The following is a 16,340-nucleotide window of genomic DNA, read 5'->3' as shown; positions in this document are numbered from 1 at the left end:
CTACTTCTTTACATCTCCTCTCCCCATCCCAGGCCATCATCACCTCCTATATGGATTACTGCAATAGCCTCCTAATTGGCTTTCTCTACTTGTATTCGTCCTCACAGAGTGACCTTAAAATACAGAGAATGTCACTTCTTACTTGCTTTGGATACCATATAAAACGCTTACTATAGGCTCCTGCTTACTCCCCAGTGGCTTTCTTCCCTGCATCTCAGCCACAAATGACCTTCTCTCAGTTACGTGAAATACACTGTTATGGACTGAATGCATGCTTCCAAAATTCGTATGTTGAAGCCCTCACCGTCAGTGTGATTGCATTTGGAGACAGGGTCTTTAGGAGGTGATAAAGGTTAAATGAGATCATAAGGGTGGGGCCCTAATCGGACAGGGCTGGTGCCCTTATAAGAAGAGTAAGAGACACCAGAGCTCTCTCCCTCTCTGCACACACCCATGCACGCATACCTGAAGAAAGGCCGTGTGAGCACACAGCAAGGGGTCAGCTCTTCTGCAAACCAGGAAGAGTCCTCACCAGAAAACAATTGTGTTGGCACCTTGATCTTGGAATTCTAGCCTCTAGAACTGTGAGAAAATTTCTGTTGATTAAGGTCCCCAGTCTATGGTATTTTGTTCTGGCAGTCCAAGCTGACTAAGACACACACCAGTTTCTTCTTCCTGTCGTGTAAATTCCTCTTTCGGGAATACTACTTCCTTTTTGCCTAACTTCTTACTCATTCTTCAGGCTTTAGCTTAAATATCACTTCCTCAGAGAGACCTTCCCTGGCTCCTTGATCTGCATTATATCCCCCTACTATATTCTCTCAACTTTCTCTTCAAAAAGTTGGTTTTTATTTCATTCACGTCCACCACTCTAGACTAAGAGCTCCACAGGCCACAGTTGTGCTGTTGTGGCTGGTACCTGGTAGGCATTTGATAATTACCTTTTGAAAGAATTAATTATCATCATAATACATTACAATTGTTTATTTTTTATTGTTTCTTTCCTAACTAGACTAATCTCCTTGCGAGCAGGAGCTGGGTTTTATTTTCCGTAGCACCACGTAGAGGACTGAAGGTATAGCAGCTACTCTATAAACGCTTGTATGCATCAGAGGACCGGACCAGACCAGGGTCTCATGCTCAAAGGTACAAGGGATCTAAAGGATCCCTTAGATCCCTGAGGATCTAAAGATGCAGATTCTAGTTCGGTAAGTCTGGGGAGATGCCTGAGGATCTGCATTTTGCACAACGATGCCGTTGCTCCATGGACCACGGTCGGCATAGTAAGAGACAAGAATACTCTAAATCCTTCCCAGTTCTAACTTTCTATGATTCTATAAACCACACACTTATAGTTTATAAAAACAATGTCATTTGTTTAACTTATTTCAAGGGAAAGCCTTTCCAGATTCCTTTTCTAATCAGTAGCGTAAAGGAACAGTCCTTTAATTATTTCCTATTCCTTGAATCCTTTTCTGTACTTTGTAAATCTTAAGCCCAAGTCTTGAGCCCGAGCAGAGATGTGTTCAGGGCAGTGGGCTCGCCCTGGTCCCTACTGAAATGGCATCTTACGTCTTTACTCCTTCCACTTCAATGGGCACTTTATTATTTCAGTTACGTTTGTATCCAATCTTTCAAACGTTCACTACGTTTAACAAAGTTTTCTTGAGATTACTTTACTTTCCAAGTAAATTAAATTAATTTACTTTTTATTTTTAAATTAATTTACTTTTCTTCTTCTCTTTCCTTATGTTAAACTCTGTCAGTTCTTCTTCTTCTTCTTCTTTTTTTTTTTTGGCTGTGCTGCACGGCATATGGGATTTTAGTTCCTTGACCAGGGATTGAACCCATGCCCCTGCATTACAAGCACAGAGTCTTACCCACTGGACAGCCGGGGAAGTCCAAAACTCCTTCAGTTCTTAAGTCACCAATATGTATAGTTAACAAACATTTTCTAGCTTGTAAATTTCACAAAAATTCTTCCCTTATTTCTTATTTCTCATAAGAAAGAGCTTTAAAGAAAAGTGTTGACTGACACACAGTAAGGTCAACACAAATAGCTTTTTAGAAAGAATTTTGACATGGTACTGAATATGAAAGTCTATTTTCATTCTTCCATTCATGTAATTGGTTGACTGAGCACTGACCATGGCCCAGCACAGGGCCAGGTGCTGGTACTGCTGGGGTTAATAACACAGACTTGGGCCCTGAACTCTCAGAGATGATAGCCCTAGAGCTTTTGCTTAGGCTACCTTTTGTTTCAAATGGTTTCTTGGCCCAATACACAAGTGTTGCTGGTTTTCTTTCTTTGGTTCCCCACTGTTAAGGGTATGTAGCACTGAAGCTCCTATTTGCTTAGTATGATCAGATATATCAACCACTCAGCAAGTATGGACTGGGGGTGCCTCTCCTGCAGAAGCTGTGATATGGATATATAGGATGTCTCAGTCTGAGGACGCTTACATGCAAATTGGGGAGGTAAGAAAGAGAAGAGTTACCATTTATAAATAATTACAAATTAAGGTATGGTATCCAGCATAAAATTGTAAATTGAGAAAAGGAAGAGATAAAAGCACAATGGCCTGGAAAGGCTTAATGAAGAACTGGGATGTGAACTGGAAAGGATTCAGATGGATGGAGAGGAAAAGGCAGTGGACCACAGGCTGAGAATGAGCCCCTGTAGGAACGGCAGACAGGACTCCGCCCAGAGTTAAGCATATCCGATGCTATGGAGCCTTCCTGGACTTCTTATATAAAACGAGAGACTGGATTAGAATGATTTCAAAGGTCCACTCAAGCTCTGTGAGCACCAGTTTGTTGGAGCTTATTTAGAAGTATTTATTGAAGGGATGGGAGACAAGGATTAGCAGGAATCAGAAGATTCTGTGGTAGTCCAGGTGGGAAGAACTGGAGGTAAGGGAAAGGTGGCAGGAGACCACTGGTCTCTTCTCCAAAAATAAATTCATAGTCATTATTTAAAAAAAAATTAAGTGCATCAAATCCCCCGGGTTAAAATATTTACATAGTCCCCTCCTCTACCTTGTCAACTGGCACAGGCCCAAAGAATATTTCCAGAGAAACAGCTGTGGAAAGAATTCTGGGATTAAAAGTAAGATTTTAGGGGGAAGTTCCGGCTCTATCATTTATTAGCTGTGTGGTGTCATTCCTAGAGTAGTCATATGCACAGAGACAGAAAGTAGTAGAATGGCAGTTGCCAGGGGCTGGGGCGTGAGGGAGGGGGAATGGGAGTTAGTGTTTAATGGGTCCAGGGTTTCAGTGTGGGAAGATAAAAAAAGTTCTGGAATGGATCATGGTGATGGTTGCATAATAATGTGAATGGATGTACTTAATGCCACAGAACTATACACTTAAAAATGGCAAATTTTATGTTCTATATATTTTACCACACTTAAAGAAAATAATTTAAAGTCAGTCAGAACGAATCTTTATATCAGTACTCACGAAGGAGCAATGTCCAGATGGTTGATGCTAAATCCAGAAGAGCAAAAGCCTCCCAGTGTTGTTGATATGGTTAGGAATGCAACAGCCAAAGAATAATCACAACCTATAAATCCAGCGGCTACCAGGAATACTGCAGGTCCAATCATTCCTGGAGTTAAAAAATTATAAAAAGAAAAAAAAATTATAAAAAGGAAAAAAGGAAGCCCCAGCATTAAGATTTGCTTGCTGTTTAATATAGTATAAATCTGAGATTTGACATTACTGCCATCTACTGTAGAAACAGTATACTGCCTAGAAGACTCAGTTTAAATTACAGTTTCATGAAAAAAAAATTTGCTGGAAAACATATAGGATGAATGCAACTATTATAAAACGTAAAAAAAACCCCTCACTATGCAATGTTATTAAATCTACGTGTGACCAGGACTCAAACTTCTACAATGTTTAAGAAAAGAACAAGAGAATGACTGAAAAATATGGTTCTAGAGAGAAGCAATAGTTGATACAGAATGTGATTCAAAGTTCACATAACCAAAGAAGATAAACTAAATAATAAACTTTGCTGGATAAAGTTAAAAAAACACTCCATCTAGGTTTTGACAACTGAAAACAATACGTGGAGTTTATTACAGGCAGTTAAGCATCAAATACAAGTAATACAGGAAGGGACCTAACGAGTGGGCTGCTGTTTTCTCTCTGTGCCAATAGCAGTGCCATCCAACGACTCTCTGTGATGATGGAAATGTTGTATTTGTATATACTGCAACCAAGGAACTTATTTTTAAATTTCAATTACATTTAAACAGCCACATACGGCTAGTGGCTACTGTACTAGACAGAGCAGGTCCACAGAAAGCCAAAGAAGAAAAAATCGAATTAAATCTAAAGGGATTTGTTTCACTTGTAGACGTGGAAACATTTCTCCAGAGTCGAGGTCAGTAAGCAGTGGGACCGGACAGCACATTCTAGCTGTAGGTGCTCAGGAGGTGTTTTCCGAATTACGTTGAACAGGGTCCCTTTACAAGGTAATTATTGAAGTACAGTCATCAGTGACTTTGAGGGCCTCTCCTTACTCGGATAATTGTCCTACATGGGTTTTTGTTATTTTGTTTTTTTTTTAAATTTATTTCCTGGCCACGCCACATGGCATGTGGGATCTTAGTTCCCAGACCAGGGATCAAACCCATGCCCCCTGCAGTAGAAGCCACTGGACTGCCAGGGAAGTCCCTGTCTTGCATAGTTTTAAAAGTCACTTTTCTGAAATCAGACCCTGAAACGCATGAGTACTTAAGCTTCCTCTGATTTACAGCTTCGATTTATAGCTCCTCATTTGATATAATGATGTTAGTATACATTTTTTTTTTTTAAATAAATTTATTTATTTATGTTTGGCTGTGTTGGGTCTTCGTTTCTGTGTGAGGGCTTTCTCTAGTTGCGGCGAGTGGGGGCCACTGCGCGGGCCTCTCACTATCGCGGCCTTTCTTGTTGCGGAGCACAGGCTCCAGACGCGCAGGCTCAATAGTTGTGGCTCACAGGCCCAGTTGCTCCGCGGCACGTGGAGTATACATTTTTGATGGACATTTAAAATAGAAAAGGGATGGAGACTTAAAAATCTTATCTTCATGGCAAACTTCGAGTTGAAAACAAAGTGATTTTTAAAATTCTGGGGAAGATGGACTTCCCTGGTGGCGCAGTGGTTAAGAATCTGCCTGCCAAGGCACGGGACACGGCTTCGAGCCCTGGTCCGGGAAGATCCCACATGCCGCGGAGCAACTAAGCCTGTGTGCTACAACTACTGAGCCTGCGCTCTAGAGCCCGCGGGCCACAACTACTGAAGCCTGTGCACCTACAGCCCATGCTCCGCAACAAGAGAAGCCACCGCAATGAGAAGCCCGCGCACCACAACGAAGAGTAGCCCCCGCTCGCCACAACTAGAGAAAGCCCACGCACGGCAATGAAGACCCAACACGGCCAATAATAAATAAATAAAATAAAATAAAAATTCTGGGGAAGATATTCAGCAAAGCATGCCATTTTTTATAGTTACAAGAGTATGGTAGAGATAATAGGATATTATAAATCTTAATCCTCAAAATGCATCATTCAAAAAGAACCATCTTGTATAGACATGCACTACATGCATTAAAATATATTGTTTTAATATGTGAACAAATGACTACTATTATCATTTTTATTTTGCCTTGCCTTGTAAACACAGTAAGTAATTGTAAACCAAAACCAAACCTGATTCATTTTTACCTACCTATAAGGCTAAAAACTCTTCGAACACATAGAGTTGAGAAATTCCATTTTGCCCTTAAATTGTCAGCGGCCTGACCAGACAGGATCATACATAACCAACAGCCTAAATAAGGGACTGCAGATAAAAACCCATTCTGGAAGGAATAAGAAGATCTGGAATTAATTATGGAGGGAGGAAGAACCAAAACAACATAAACACACACACATCCACTACCATATGAAAGCAAAGGAGACACATAGCACTATTCTGTTAATTTTTATATAGTATAGCAGATAAGGCTGATTTTTCTAAGGATTATGGGATTCAGTTCAATGCAGTCCCAGAGAGCCTGTCTCAGAGGGAACCAGAGCTCCCACAGTGCGGTATGCTCAGGGTAATCTTGAATGTTATTCTGGGACTTGGGCTGTAGCTTCAGTGAGCGAACACATCTTCCTATTAGCCTATGGATTTTCCCCACGGGACAGTTTTCATTTATTTATTTACTTTACAAATAGTTTTTATTATAAAATAAAATTCAGATGGAGAAAAGCACATAAGTCAAATGTATAGCTTAATGAATTATTCTGAAGTGAGCACCGTCTAGGTGCTGTTCGAAACTGTACTGCTCTCTTCCGGCTTCTCGCTTGAGGGTCCCCAGACCTGCTCCAGCCGCCTCTACTGCACGATCGAGGTGGGCACGGGCACGGATGAGGATGGACTGACAGTATGGGAGCCCAGGGCTGCTGTTCCTGTTGAGATTCCCCACCTCGAGGGCGATGAGGATGCCTCTCGCATGGAAGAAGTAGATGAGGAGTTTCTACCTGCAGACTTTGTTCCCTCCGTAGTGTCCCCACGGCTCCCCCAGAGGCAGCCCCAGTGGCCCTGGCCCACCTGGCTCCCTCTGCTGACGTCTAGTGGTTTTATTTTTGTCCTTCTGTCTAAGGCAGGATACAAAGGCCTCAAGTCCTATCCTTTTCCACATTTGACATGGGGTTTGAAGGTTGTGTATTGTGGTTTTTTTTTTTTGTTTATTTTGTTCTGAAATTAAAGTATGCAAAATCAAGATGCAGTTAAAAAAAAAAAACGTGCCTGGGGCACTCGCACATGCTTTGAGCAGAGCACAAAGGCGGTGAGGTGATAGAGAGAGCTCTAGTTTTCCGTCTCTTCTTTCACTTTACATCACCACCTGAACAAAACGAAAACACCACGAGATGTGAAGCAGAATTTATCTTGGAAATGTGTTATTTGCTTTGTAGGAAATGACTAGACAGTCAGCTTTTTAGGAAATCACAAATTCTGTAAAATGAAGAAAATATACTAAAAAAAAAACCACCAGAAATTTCTTTCTTCTATTCATTTTTCCTTAAGCACAAACCTGAGGTGCTAAGCCTAAATGGCCCAATTCTGATAAAAACAAAAGTTTTTTATAGCCTGAGAGAGATGGGTACACCTGTTAGAGACTTACAAACACAGAAAAGGTAGAAAGATATTTTATCATTGATATTTAAATCTGGTAATAATTCTATCTAAGCATCATAAATGGTACAGGCCAGCAAAACTTGTTAATATTTTAAATTTAAGTGTGCTTAAGAAAAGATTTAATTTTTTTCATCAGAGTCTGTGGTCTATTTTCAGATGTTGCATGCTTCCAGTTCTACTTCTGTGGCTGAAGATTTTTGTTTCTTTCTGGTATTAAGCTGAGTAATTTCCTCTTTAAATTTTACTCCATTTAGAATTCTGCACAGTAGGATCACATCTATCATTATCTGTGGCAGAACCCTACACATGAACTGCAGCAAATAGAGAAGAGAATTTCCTGATCGTAGTTTTGTCCTCTGGTGGGATAAGACCGATAATGTATCAGAGTTACTGAATTTCTCCACTTAAAATTCCAATGGTAAAAACTCCCCTGACAAAATTTTCAACATTTATACATCCATGGGTATCTTCCACAGTTGTTAAGCATTCTGTTCAAGGATGTGGTTCCTTCTATTCACTTATTAAAAAAAACTGATTCCAAAATGTTAATATCCAAAATAGGGTAACAGATATTGCCCCAACTCTCACTGAGCTGTAAGAAATAGGGACACTAGGAAAAAGCTAGGAAAAAAGAAAAGTGGTGATAACTAGTGAAAATAAACTTATGTAACAAAGCAAGCTTAAAACAAAGGATCAAGAGCTTTAAAAATTTTAATTAACGAGAGTATAATTTTAAATACAATGCTTCTCAAAGCAAGCTTTATTTTGAACAAAGGCCATTTCATGAATGTAATATGCTGATTTTTCAAGAAAAAAAATCCATTAAAAAAGAGGCTTCAAAAAAAAAAAAAAGAGGCTTCTATACAAGAGAATTCTTTTCAAACTCTTCACATTTCTTTTAATTTTGATTCAGAAAGAAAATGTCTTTTTTTGGTATGAAAATGCAAGAAAAAATATTCTAGTTTTAAAGTTTCTCATTATAGAATTAAAAAAAATTAATAAAAAATATATGAAGGTGGGTTTCCCTGGTGGCTCAGTGGTTGAGAGTCCGCCTGCCGATGCAGGGGACACAGGTTCGTGCCCCGGTCCGGGAAGATCCCACGTGCCGCGGAGCGGCTGGGCCCGTGAGCCATGGCTGCTGAGCCTGCATGTCCGGAGCCTGTGCTCCGCAACGGGGGAGGCCACAACAGTGAGAGGGCCGCGTACCGCAAAAATAAATAAATAAATAAATAAAATAAAATAAATAATAAAATAAATAAATGAAGGCACTTAAGTACATATACTAATTACCAGTCAGCTATTGATATTTCATTCTTTCTATAGTTCTCCTGGGAAAATTGCAAATAGAAGCATCAGTGGAATGATCTTTAAATTTGCATGCAATTTGTCACTACAGTAGGAGACTACAGTCAGGCTCTGTTAACAGAGAGCTTAGGAAAAGCAAGGTCACTTGCAACAAATCCATCCCACACTACTGGTAAAGCCTCATTTCAGTTTAACTTCTGTCAATGCAATTGGTGGATATATTTCAGTATAATGGACCTTTTTTTCAAAAGTAACCAGAGGAGTTCTTCACAGCTTAGCTGTTTGGGTGACGTTTAAGGTTCGGTCCATGTGGCCAATGTTTTCAGTATGCCTTGGAAGTGAGGTGACGCAACAGTTCACTTTAACACTGTTGACAGCTCTAAGTCCTTGTAACCAATGCAGTCGTGCAGTCAGCCTTGCTATCGTCACATTCACCACCCAGGCTGCTGCTTTACTTCCAGGGCTTCCACTCTGTGGCTGAGTAACAGTCCACTGCGGAATATGCCATATTTTGTTTATCTATTCACCAGCTGATACATATTTGGGTTGTTTCCACTTTTTCATCATTACGAATAATGGTATGAACTTTTGTGTACATGTACATGTACACGTTTTTGTGTGCACGTATGTTTTCAGTTCTCTTGGGTATAGACCCAGGAATAGAATTTCTGGGTCATAATAATAACTTTATGTTTAACTTTTTTTTTTTTTTTTTTTTTTTTTTTTTTGCGGTACGCGGGCCTCTCACTGTTGTGGCCTCTCCCGTTGCGGAGCACAGGCTCCGGACGCGCAGGCCCAGCGGCCATGGCTCACGGGCCCAGCTACTCCGCGGCATGTGGGATCTTCCCGGACCGGGGCACGAACTCGTGTCCCCTGCATCGGCATGCGGACTCTCAACCACTGCGCCACCAGGGAAGCCCCTATGTTTAACTTTTTGAGGAATTGCCAAACTGTTTTCCATAACGGCGACACCACTTCACATCCCCACCAGCAATGTATGAGGGTTCTGTTTCCTCTACCTGCTCACCAACACTTGTTATTTTTTGGTTTTCTGATTCTAATAGGTGTGAAGTGGTATCTCATTATGGTTTTGTGTTCCATTTCTGTATATATATATATATATATATATATATATATATATATATATATATTTTGGCAAATCAATTTTATTTTATTTATTTTTTAACATCTTTATTGGAGTATAATTGCTTTACAATGGTGTGTTAGTTTCTACTGTATAACAAAGTGAATCAGCTATGTGTATACATATATTCCCATATCCCCTCCCTCTTGCGTCTCCCTCCCACCCTCCCTATCCCACCCCTCTAGGTGGTCACAAAGCACGAGTTGATCTCCCCGTGCAATGCAGCTGCTTCCCACTAGGTATATATTTTACATTTGGTAGTGTATATACCAGCATACTCAATGCCACTCTCTCACTTCGTCATCCCAGCTTACCTTTCCCCCTCCCTGTGTCCTTAAGTCCATTCTCTACATCTGCGTCGTTATTCCTGTCCTTCCCCTAGGTTCATCAGAACTTTTTTTTTTTTAGATTCCATATATATGTGTTAGCACACGGTATTTGTTTCTTTCTGACTTACTTCACTCTGTATGACAGACTCTAGGTCCATCCACCTCATTACAAATAACTCAGTTTTGTTTCCTTTTATGGCTGAATAATATTCCATTGTATATATGTGCCACATCTTCTTTATCCATGAATCTTTCAATGGACACTTAGGTTGCTTCCATGTCCTGGCTATTGTAAACAGTGCTGCAATGAACATTATGGTACATGACTCTTTTTGAATTATGGTTTTCTCAGGGTAAATGCCCAGTAGTGGGATTGCTGGATCATATGGTAATTCCATTTTTAGTTTTTTAAGGAACCTCCATACCGTTCTCCATAGTGTCTGTATCAATTTACATTCCCACCAACACTTCAAGAGGGTTCCCTTTTCTCCATACCCTCTCCAGCATTTATTGTTTGTAGATTTTTTTTTTTTTTTTTTTTTTTTTTCTTTTTGGCGGTATGCGGGCCTCTCACTGTTGTGGCCTCTCCCGTTGCGGAGCACAGGCTCTGGATGCGCAGGCCCAGCGGCCATGGCTCACGGGCCCAGCCGCTCCGCGGCATATGGGATCCTCCCAGACCGGGGCACGAACCCGTATCCCCTGCATCGGCAGGCGGACTCTCAACCACTGCGCCACCAGGGAGGCCCTGTTTGTAGATTTTTTGATGATGGCCATTCTGACTGGTGTGGGGTGATACCTCATTGTAGTTTTGATTTGCATTTCTCTAATGATTAGTGATGTTGAGTATCCTTTCATGTGTTTGTTGGCAATCTGTATATTTTCTTTGGAGAAATGTCTATTTAGGTCTTCTGCCCATTTTTGGATTGGGTTGCTTGTTTTTTTAAAAAAATTAATTAATTAATTAATTAGTTTTGACTGTGTTGGGTCTTCGTTGCTGCGCGCTGGCTTTCTCTAGCTGCGGCAAGCGGGGGCTACTCTTTGTTGCGGTGCACGGGCTTCTCATTGAAGTGGCTTCTCTTATTGTGGAGCACGGGCTCTAGGCACACGGGCTTCAGTAGTTGTAGCATGCGGGCTCAGTAGTTTTGGCTTGCGGGCTCTAGAGCGCAGACTCAGTAGTTGTGGCGCACAGGCTTAGTTGTTCTGCGGCATGTGGGATCTTCCTGGACCAGGGCTCAAACCCGTGTCCCCTGCATTAGTAGGAAGATTCTTAACCACTACGCCACCAGGGAAGACCCTTGCTTGTTTTTTTGATATTAAGCTGCATGAGCTGCTTGTATATTTTGGAGATTAATCCTTTGTCAGTTGCTTCGTTTGCAAACATTTTCTCCCATTCTGAGGGTTGTCTTTTCATCTTGTTTATGGTTTCCTTTGCTGTGCAAACCACTGAGTAATGATGTTGAGCATCATTACATGGGCTTATTGGTCACTTGCATATCTTTGGAGAAATGTCTATTCAAATCCTTTGCCCATTTAAAACATTGGGTTATTTATCTTTCTATTATTGAGTTGTATAAATTCTTTATATAGTTATCAGATATATGATTTGCAAATATTTTCTCCTATTCAGTGGGTTTTTATTCTTGATAGTATCCTTTGAGGCACAAATGTTTTCAATTTTGATGAAGCCCAATTTATCTATATTTTCCTTTGGTCATGTGTGCTTTTGGTATCATATGTAAGAAACTGTTGCCCAGCCCAAAGTCACAAAGATGTACACTTCTAAGAGTTTTATCATTTTAGCTCCTAACATTTACATCTTTGACTTATCCTTCATTTTGAAGGCAAAAACACTATCAAATTTACTTACAAACTGTGCCTCTTTCTCTTTAGGTTTTTCTTCAATCCCTTTAAAGACAAAATCCATCAACATAGAGATAATAGGGATTGCCTCAGTTTGATGAGTTCAGAAGGAACTGGCAGTTTTAGTGGGGGGTCTGTCTTACACAGCTTTGCAACTATAGCTCTGCCAACACCTGGATAACACTGCCAAGCGATTTCTGTACAAGAACCTTGTGTTTCCCAACACCCCTCTTGGCTCCCAGCAGAGTCGGGCTACCATCCCAAGGGAATATGGTACCACCTGCATTTATCATCTGAGATCCTGGCATGTTACTGGGGACTAGTAAGACCTTCACAGTTAAAGGGGATACCAGCCAAGATACTCTGAATCAAGAGTTAACACACACAGAGGAAAGGAACAAGCAAGGCTAAAAAGAGCAGTCTCTAGAATTTAGTATATCAGAGTAAAATGGAAGATGCAAAATAACTGAGTCTCACATAGATAAAAACAAATTCTGTATAAATTCTGTATACTCTCTATAAGAAGCAGAAACTTATGTTTTCTTACCTCTTGAATATTGAACCTTAGGACCTCCTTCATATACGTAGGCAGTAAGGTCAGTAAAGTATAAAAAGTCCAGTTGTAAGAAAAATGTGCAACTACAATAGCCCAAAGCTCTAGTGATTTCAGCATAGGTATCCATGGCACTGACTTCTGTGAAGAGAGCTGAAAAAGAAAAAAAAAAAACAGGCATAATTAGGATAAGCTACAGCTATGTTCATGCTATGTTTAGATCTGTATCTGATCAGCTGAAATTCCATCTAGAATACGTTATCAACCTTGATGACTAAATCCCAGATTTTTAAACAACTCTTTTAAAATATTAAACAGCAACAGAAACTCCATGATTCAGATCTGAAGAAAAAACAGAAATGTAATCTTAGAGCTAAAATGTCAAACTAAATACTCCTTATGAATGTCAGAAGTCACCTGCAATATTACTTTCTCCACCTAAAAAACAGAGGACAGTTTAATAATCAAATTCAGAGGCTGACATAAGGGCAAAGGAAAGAGATTGGAAGTCCTATTAGAATTCATATTTCATTCTCCAATCTTTATGCATTTACAATGATCTACAAGAACTGTACAATAGAAGGTTTTTTATGTAGCCATCTGGAGTAACGGTCTTCAAAGCAGGATGTAAGCATCCCAGTGGTAGCAAGATAATCCACCATGGTGTGGAAAGACATAACAGAACTTCTATCTATACTCACTTTTATTGTAAAAAGAGAAATTAAGCTCTATTAATATTTAACAAATAGGTTGGCCCTGGAATATGTCAGACCATCACATGTTGTATGATCTCCCCAATTAAAAGGGGTTAATGGCATCCTTACTCGTTGGTCTGCTCTCGGTGTAATATTACAGCATGTTACAGTTTACACCTGCCTTTTAAAATGGATTTATGGATTTTATTAGCCAGTTTTAATTAAAACAAATCTACAAAATCAACAATGTCTTCAAAAGATTCTTAAGGAGAAAGTAAATAGAAGTCCAATAATGTATGCACGAGTGAACACCAAGAAAATAGTAGAAATGACACTTTTCCTCTTGAGTCCTTTGTCAGCTACCTCACCAAGCGAAATAATGGCAGGCTCATCAAATACACCGTATTGGGACTTCCCTGGTGGTGCAGTGATTAAGAATCCACCTGCCAGTGCAGGGGACATGGGTTCAAGCCCTGGTCCGGGAAGATCCCACATGCCGCGGAGCAACTAAGCCCGTGAACCACAACTACTGAGCCCGCGTGCCTAGAGCCCGTGCTCCGCAGCAAGAGAAGCCACCGCAATGAGAAGCCTGCGCACCACAACGAAGAGCAGCCCCTGATTGCCGCAACTAGAGAAAGCCTGTGAGCAGCAACAAAGACCCAATTCAGCCAAAAAACAACAACAAAAAGAAATGTGAGTAAATGTTTAATTACTGCCTGGTTTACTATATATAAAAATTGAAAATATCAGTAATAATAACTTAGTGGGCAATAAAAGTCTTACACGAAATATTTTATGTTCTTAAACCAATAAAGTGACTATGAAGCCATTAACAATGCTAAAGAAAAGACTGTATATATTTGAATTTTCCTAATGTTTTCATGTTCTTCTTTTATTCCCACCAAAAGGCAAATATTTTGTCTCCATGGCTTGAGAATTTATGATAAATTATGTATTAAATTATGATGCATAATTTATCATAAATTAAATTATGATAGACTATTAAATTATGATAGACTTTTATTTCTGACTTGCTATTGTGCTCAATTAAGTGAAACAAATCTTACTTTAGTTAAGTATAAATTTTTCCTGAAGGGCTACCCTAGAGGAGCAAACCGGTGTATATCATATTATATTATTATATATCACAATAAATGTGCTGTCCTTGTTAAATCACACTCGTTTAAAATACAGATAAAAACACACTAGTTTTCTAACAACTAACATTTAGGGTATAGCTATAAGATTCCTCTTGTAAATAACACATCTTATTTTCTACTAACTAAGAAGACAAAGGAGACTCACTTGATAATCATTACTCTAGAAGGTTTAAAATGACTTAGAAAAGTAATTTTTCATAGATTTAAACTAGATTTAAATAAATTTCTAGATTTTAAATTTCATAGATTTAAACTAGAAAGAATTGACATTTCTTGGACAAAACAGTACTTTGTACATTTATTTAATTTGCCTGCTCTCCTTTGCCTAGAGTGTGCACAACAGAAATATCTATTAAAAAAACTGGTATCTCAATTCTGAAGAAAAAAAAAGGTTCTGAAATTATTTTTAAAATGTGCCAAAGTCCTTACCTGATTTCTTAATGATGAAAGAATGTATTCCTTTTCATAGGGGGAGATTGTCTTGTGAGTTTCTGGTGTATCACTAACTAACCAGATCCATAAAATAAACCAAATGATTCCAACTGTACCTTAAAATAGAAAAATAAGAGGTAAATGAAATTAGTATGCACCAACAGCAATTTTTCTGTCTTGAAAAAATTATGTAATTATAAACTTAGTGAAAAATTGGTTTCAGCTTTGTTTTCAAGTTCTTCTCATAATTCTTTAAGGGGATAACTGCTATTTGTATTATTTCCTATAAATTTTTAAGAGGAAAAGCTTTTTTTAAAAAATTGTAGTATGGGCTTCCCTGGTGGCGCAGTGGTTGAGAGTCTGCCTGCTGATGCAGGGGACACGGGTTCGTGCCCCGGTCCGGGAAGATCCCGCATGCCGCGGAGCGGCTGGGCCCGTGAGCCATGACCACTGAGCCTGCGCGTCCGGAGCCTGTGCTCCGCAACGGGAGAGGCCACAACAGTGAGAGGCCCGTCTACAGAAAAAAAAAAAAAAAAAAAAAAAAAAAAAAATTGTAGTATAACTGACATATAACATTACATTAGTTTCAAGTGTACAACATAATGATTTGATATTTATATACACTGCGAAATAATCACCACAATATATCTGGCTACCATCTATCACCATACAAAATTACAAACATTTTTTTTCCTGTGATGAGAACTTTTAGGATTTATTCTCTTGGTAACTTTCAAGTATGTACCACAGGGACTTCCCTGGCGGTGCAGTGATTAAGAATCCACCTGCCAGGCTTCCCTGGTGGCGCAGTGGTTGAGAGTCCGCCTGCCGATGCAGGGGACACGGGTTCGTGCCCCGGGCCGGGAAGATCCCACGGGCCGGGAAGATCCCACATGCCGCGGAGCAGCTGGGCCCGTGAGCCATGGCCACTGAGCCTGCGCGTCCGGAGCCTGTGCTCCACAACGGGAGAGGCCACAACAGTGAGAGGCCCGCGTACCGCAAAAAAAAAAAAAAGAATCCACCTGCCAATACAGGGGATATGGGTTTGATCCCTGGTCCGGGAAGATCCCACATGCCGTGGAGCAACTAAGCCCGTGTGCCACAACTACTGAGCCTGCGCTCTAGAGCCTACAAGCCACAACTACTGAGCCCGCATGCCACAACTACTGAAACCTGCACACCTAGAGCCCGTGCTCCACAACAAGAGAAGCCACCGCAAGGAGAAGCCCGTGCACCACAACGAAGAGTAGCCCCCGCTCGCTGCAACTAGAGAAAGCCCACGCACAGCAACAAAGACCCAACACAGCCAAAAAAAAACAAAAACAAAAAAAGTATGTACCACAATATCACTGTGCTGTACATTACATCCCCATGACTTATTTATTTTATAATGGGAAGTTTGCACCTGAAGAGAACAACTTTTAACCACATGACTCTGCCTATCAGGGCCTACCAGACAAACCTTTTAAAAAATAAAAGTCTACAATCTATTATTTCCACAGGTATCTGCTTTTGTTTATTGATTTGTTTTTTGTTTTGACTGCAGATATATTTCCTTCAAAATGTTTACATGGCAATCTAATTTATTAAATATGTGTATCGTCCTGCTATTGCGACTGAGAAATGAAAGGCCCTGGGACTAAACAAAGAAACAAAAAAGATTAAAACTACCAAGTGAG

At 40.0% G+C, this 16,340-nt stretch overlaps 1 protein-coding gene across 2 annotated transcripts in view; it reads right to left on the bottom strand.

Moving 5' to 3' along the window:
- The window catches only part of SLC17A5 (solute carrier family 17 member 5), a 50,015-nt gene that overhangs the window by 13,033 nt on the left and 20,642 nt on the right, over positions 1–16,340 (bottom strand). For both annotated transcript variants that reach the window (XM_081251112.1, XM_081251111.1), the window contains exons 6-9: positions 14,659–14,777; positions 12,369–12,527; positions 5,726–5,858; positions 3,463–3,610 (exon numbers count right to left, since the gene is read on the bottom strand). In XM_081251112.1, the coding sequence (XP_081107238.1) occupies positions 3,463–3,610; positions 5,726–5,858; positions 12,369–12,527; positions 14,659–14,777 (559 nt within the window). The remainder of the gene's footprint in view (positions 1–3,462; positions 3,611–5,725; positions 5,859–12,368; positions 12,528–14,658; positions 14,778–16,340) is intronic.

The sequence above is a fragment of the Mesoplodon bidens genome (genome assembly GCF_964165515.1).
Source record: "Mesoplodon bidens genome assembly, chromosome: 12".
NCBI lineage: Eukaryota > Metazoa > Chordata > Mammalia > Artiodactyla > Ziphiidae > Mesoplodon > Mesoplodon bidens.
Note: the sequence above shows the minus strand (reverse complement) of the source record. Positions and strands in the feature narration are given on the sequence as shown.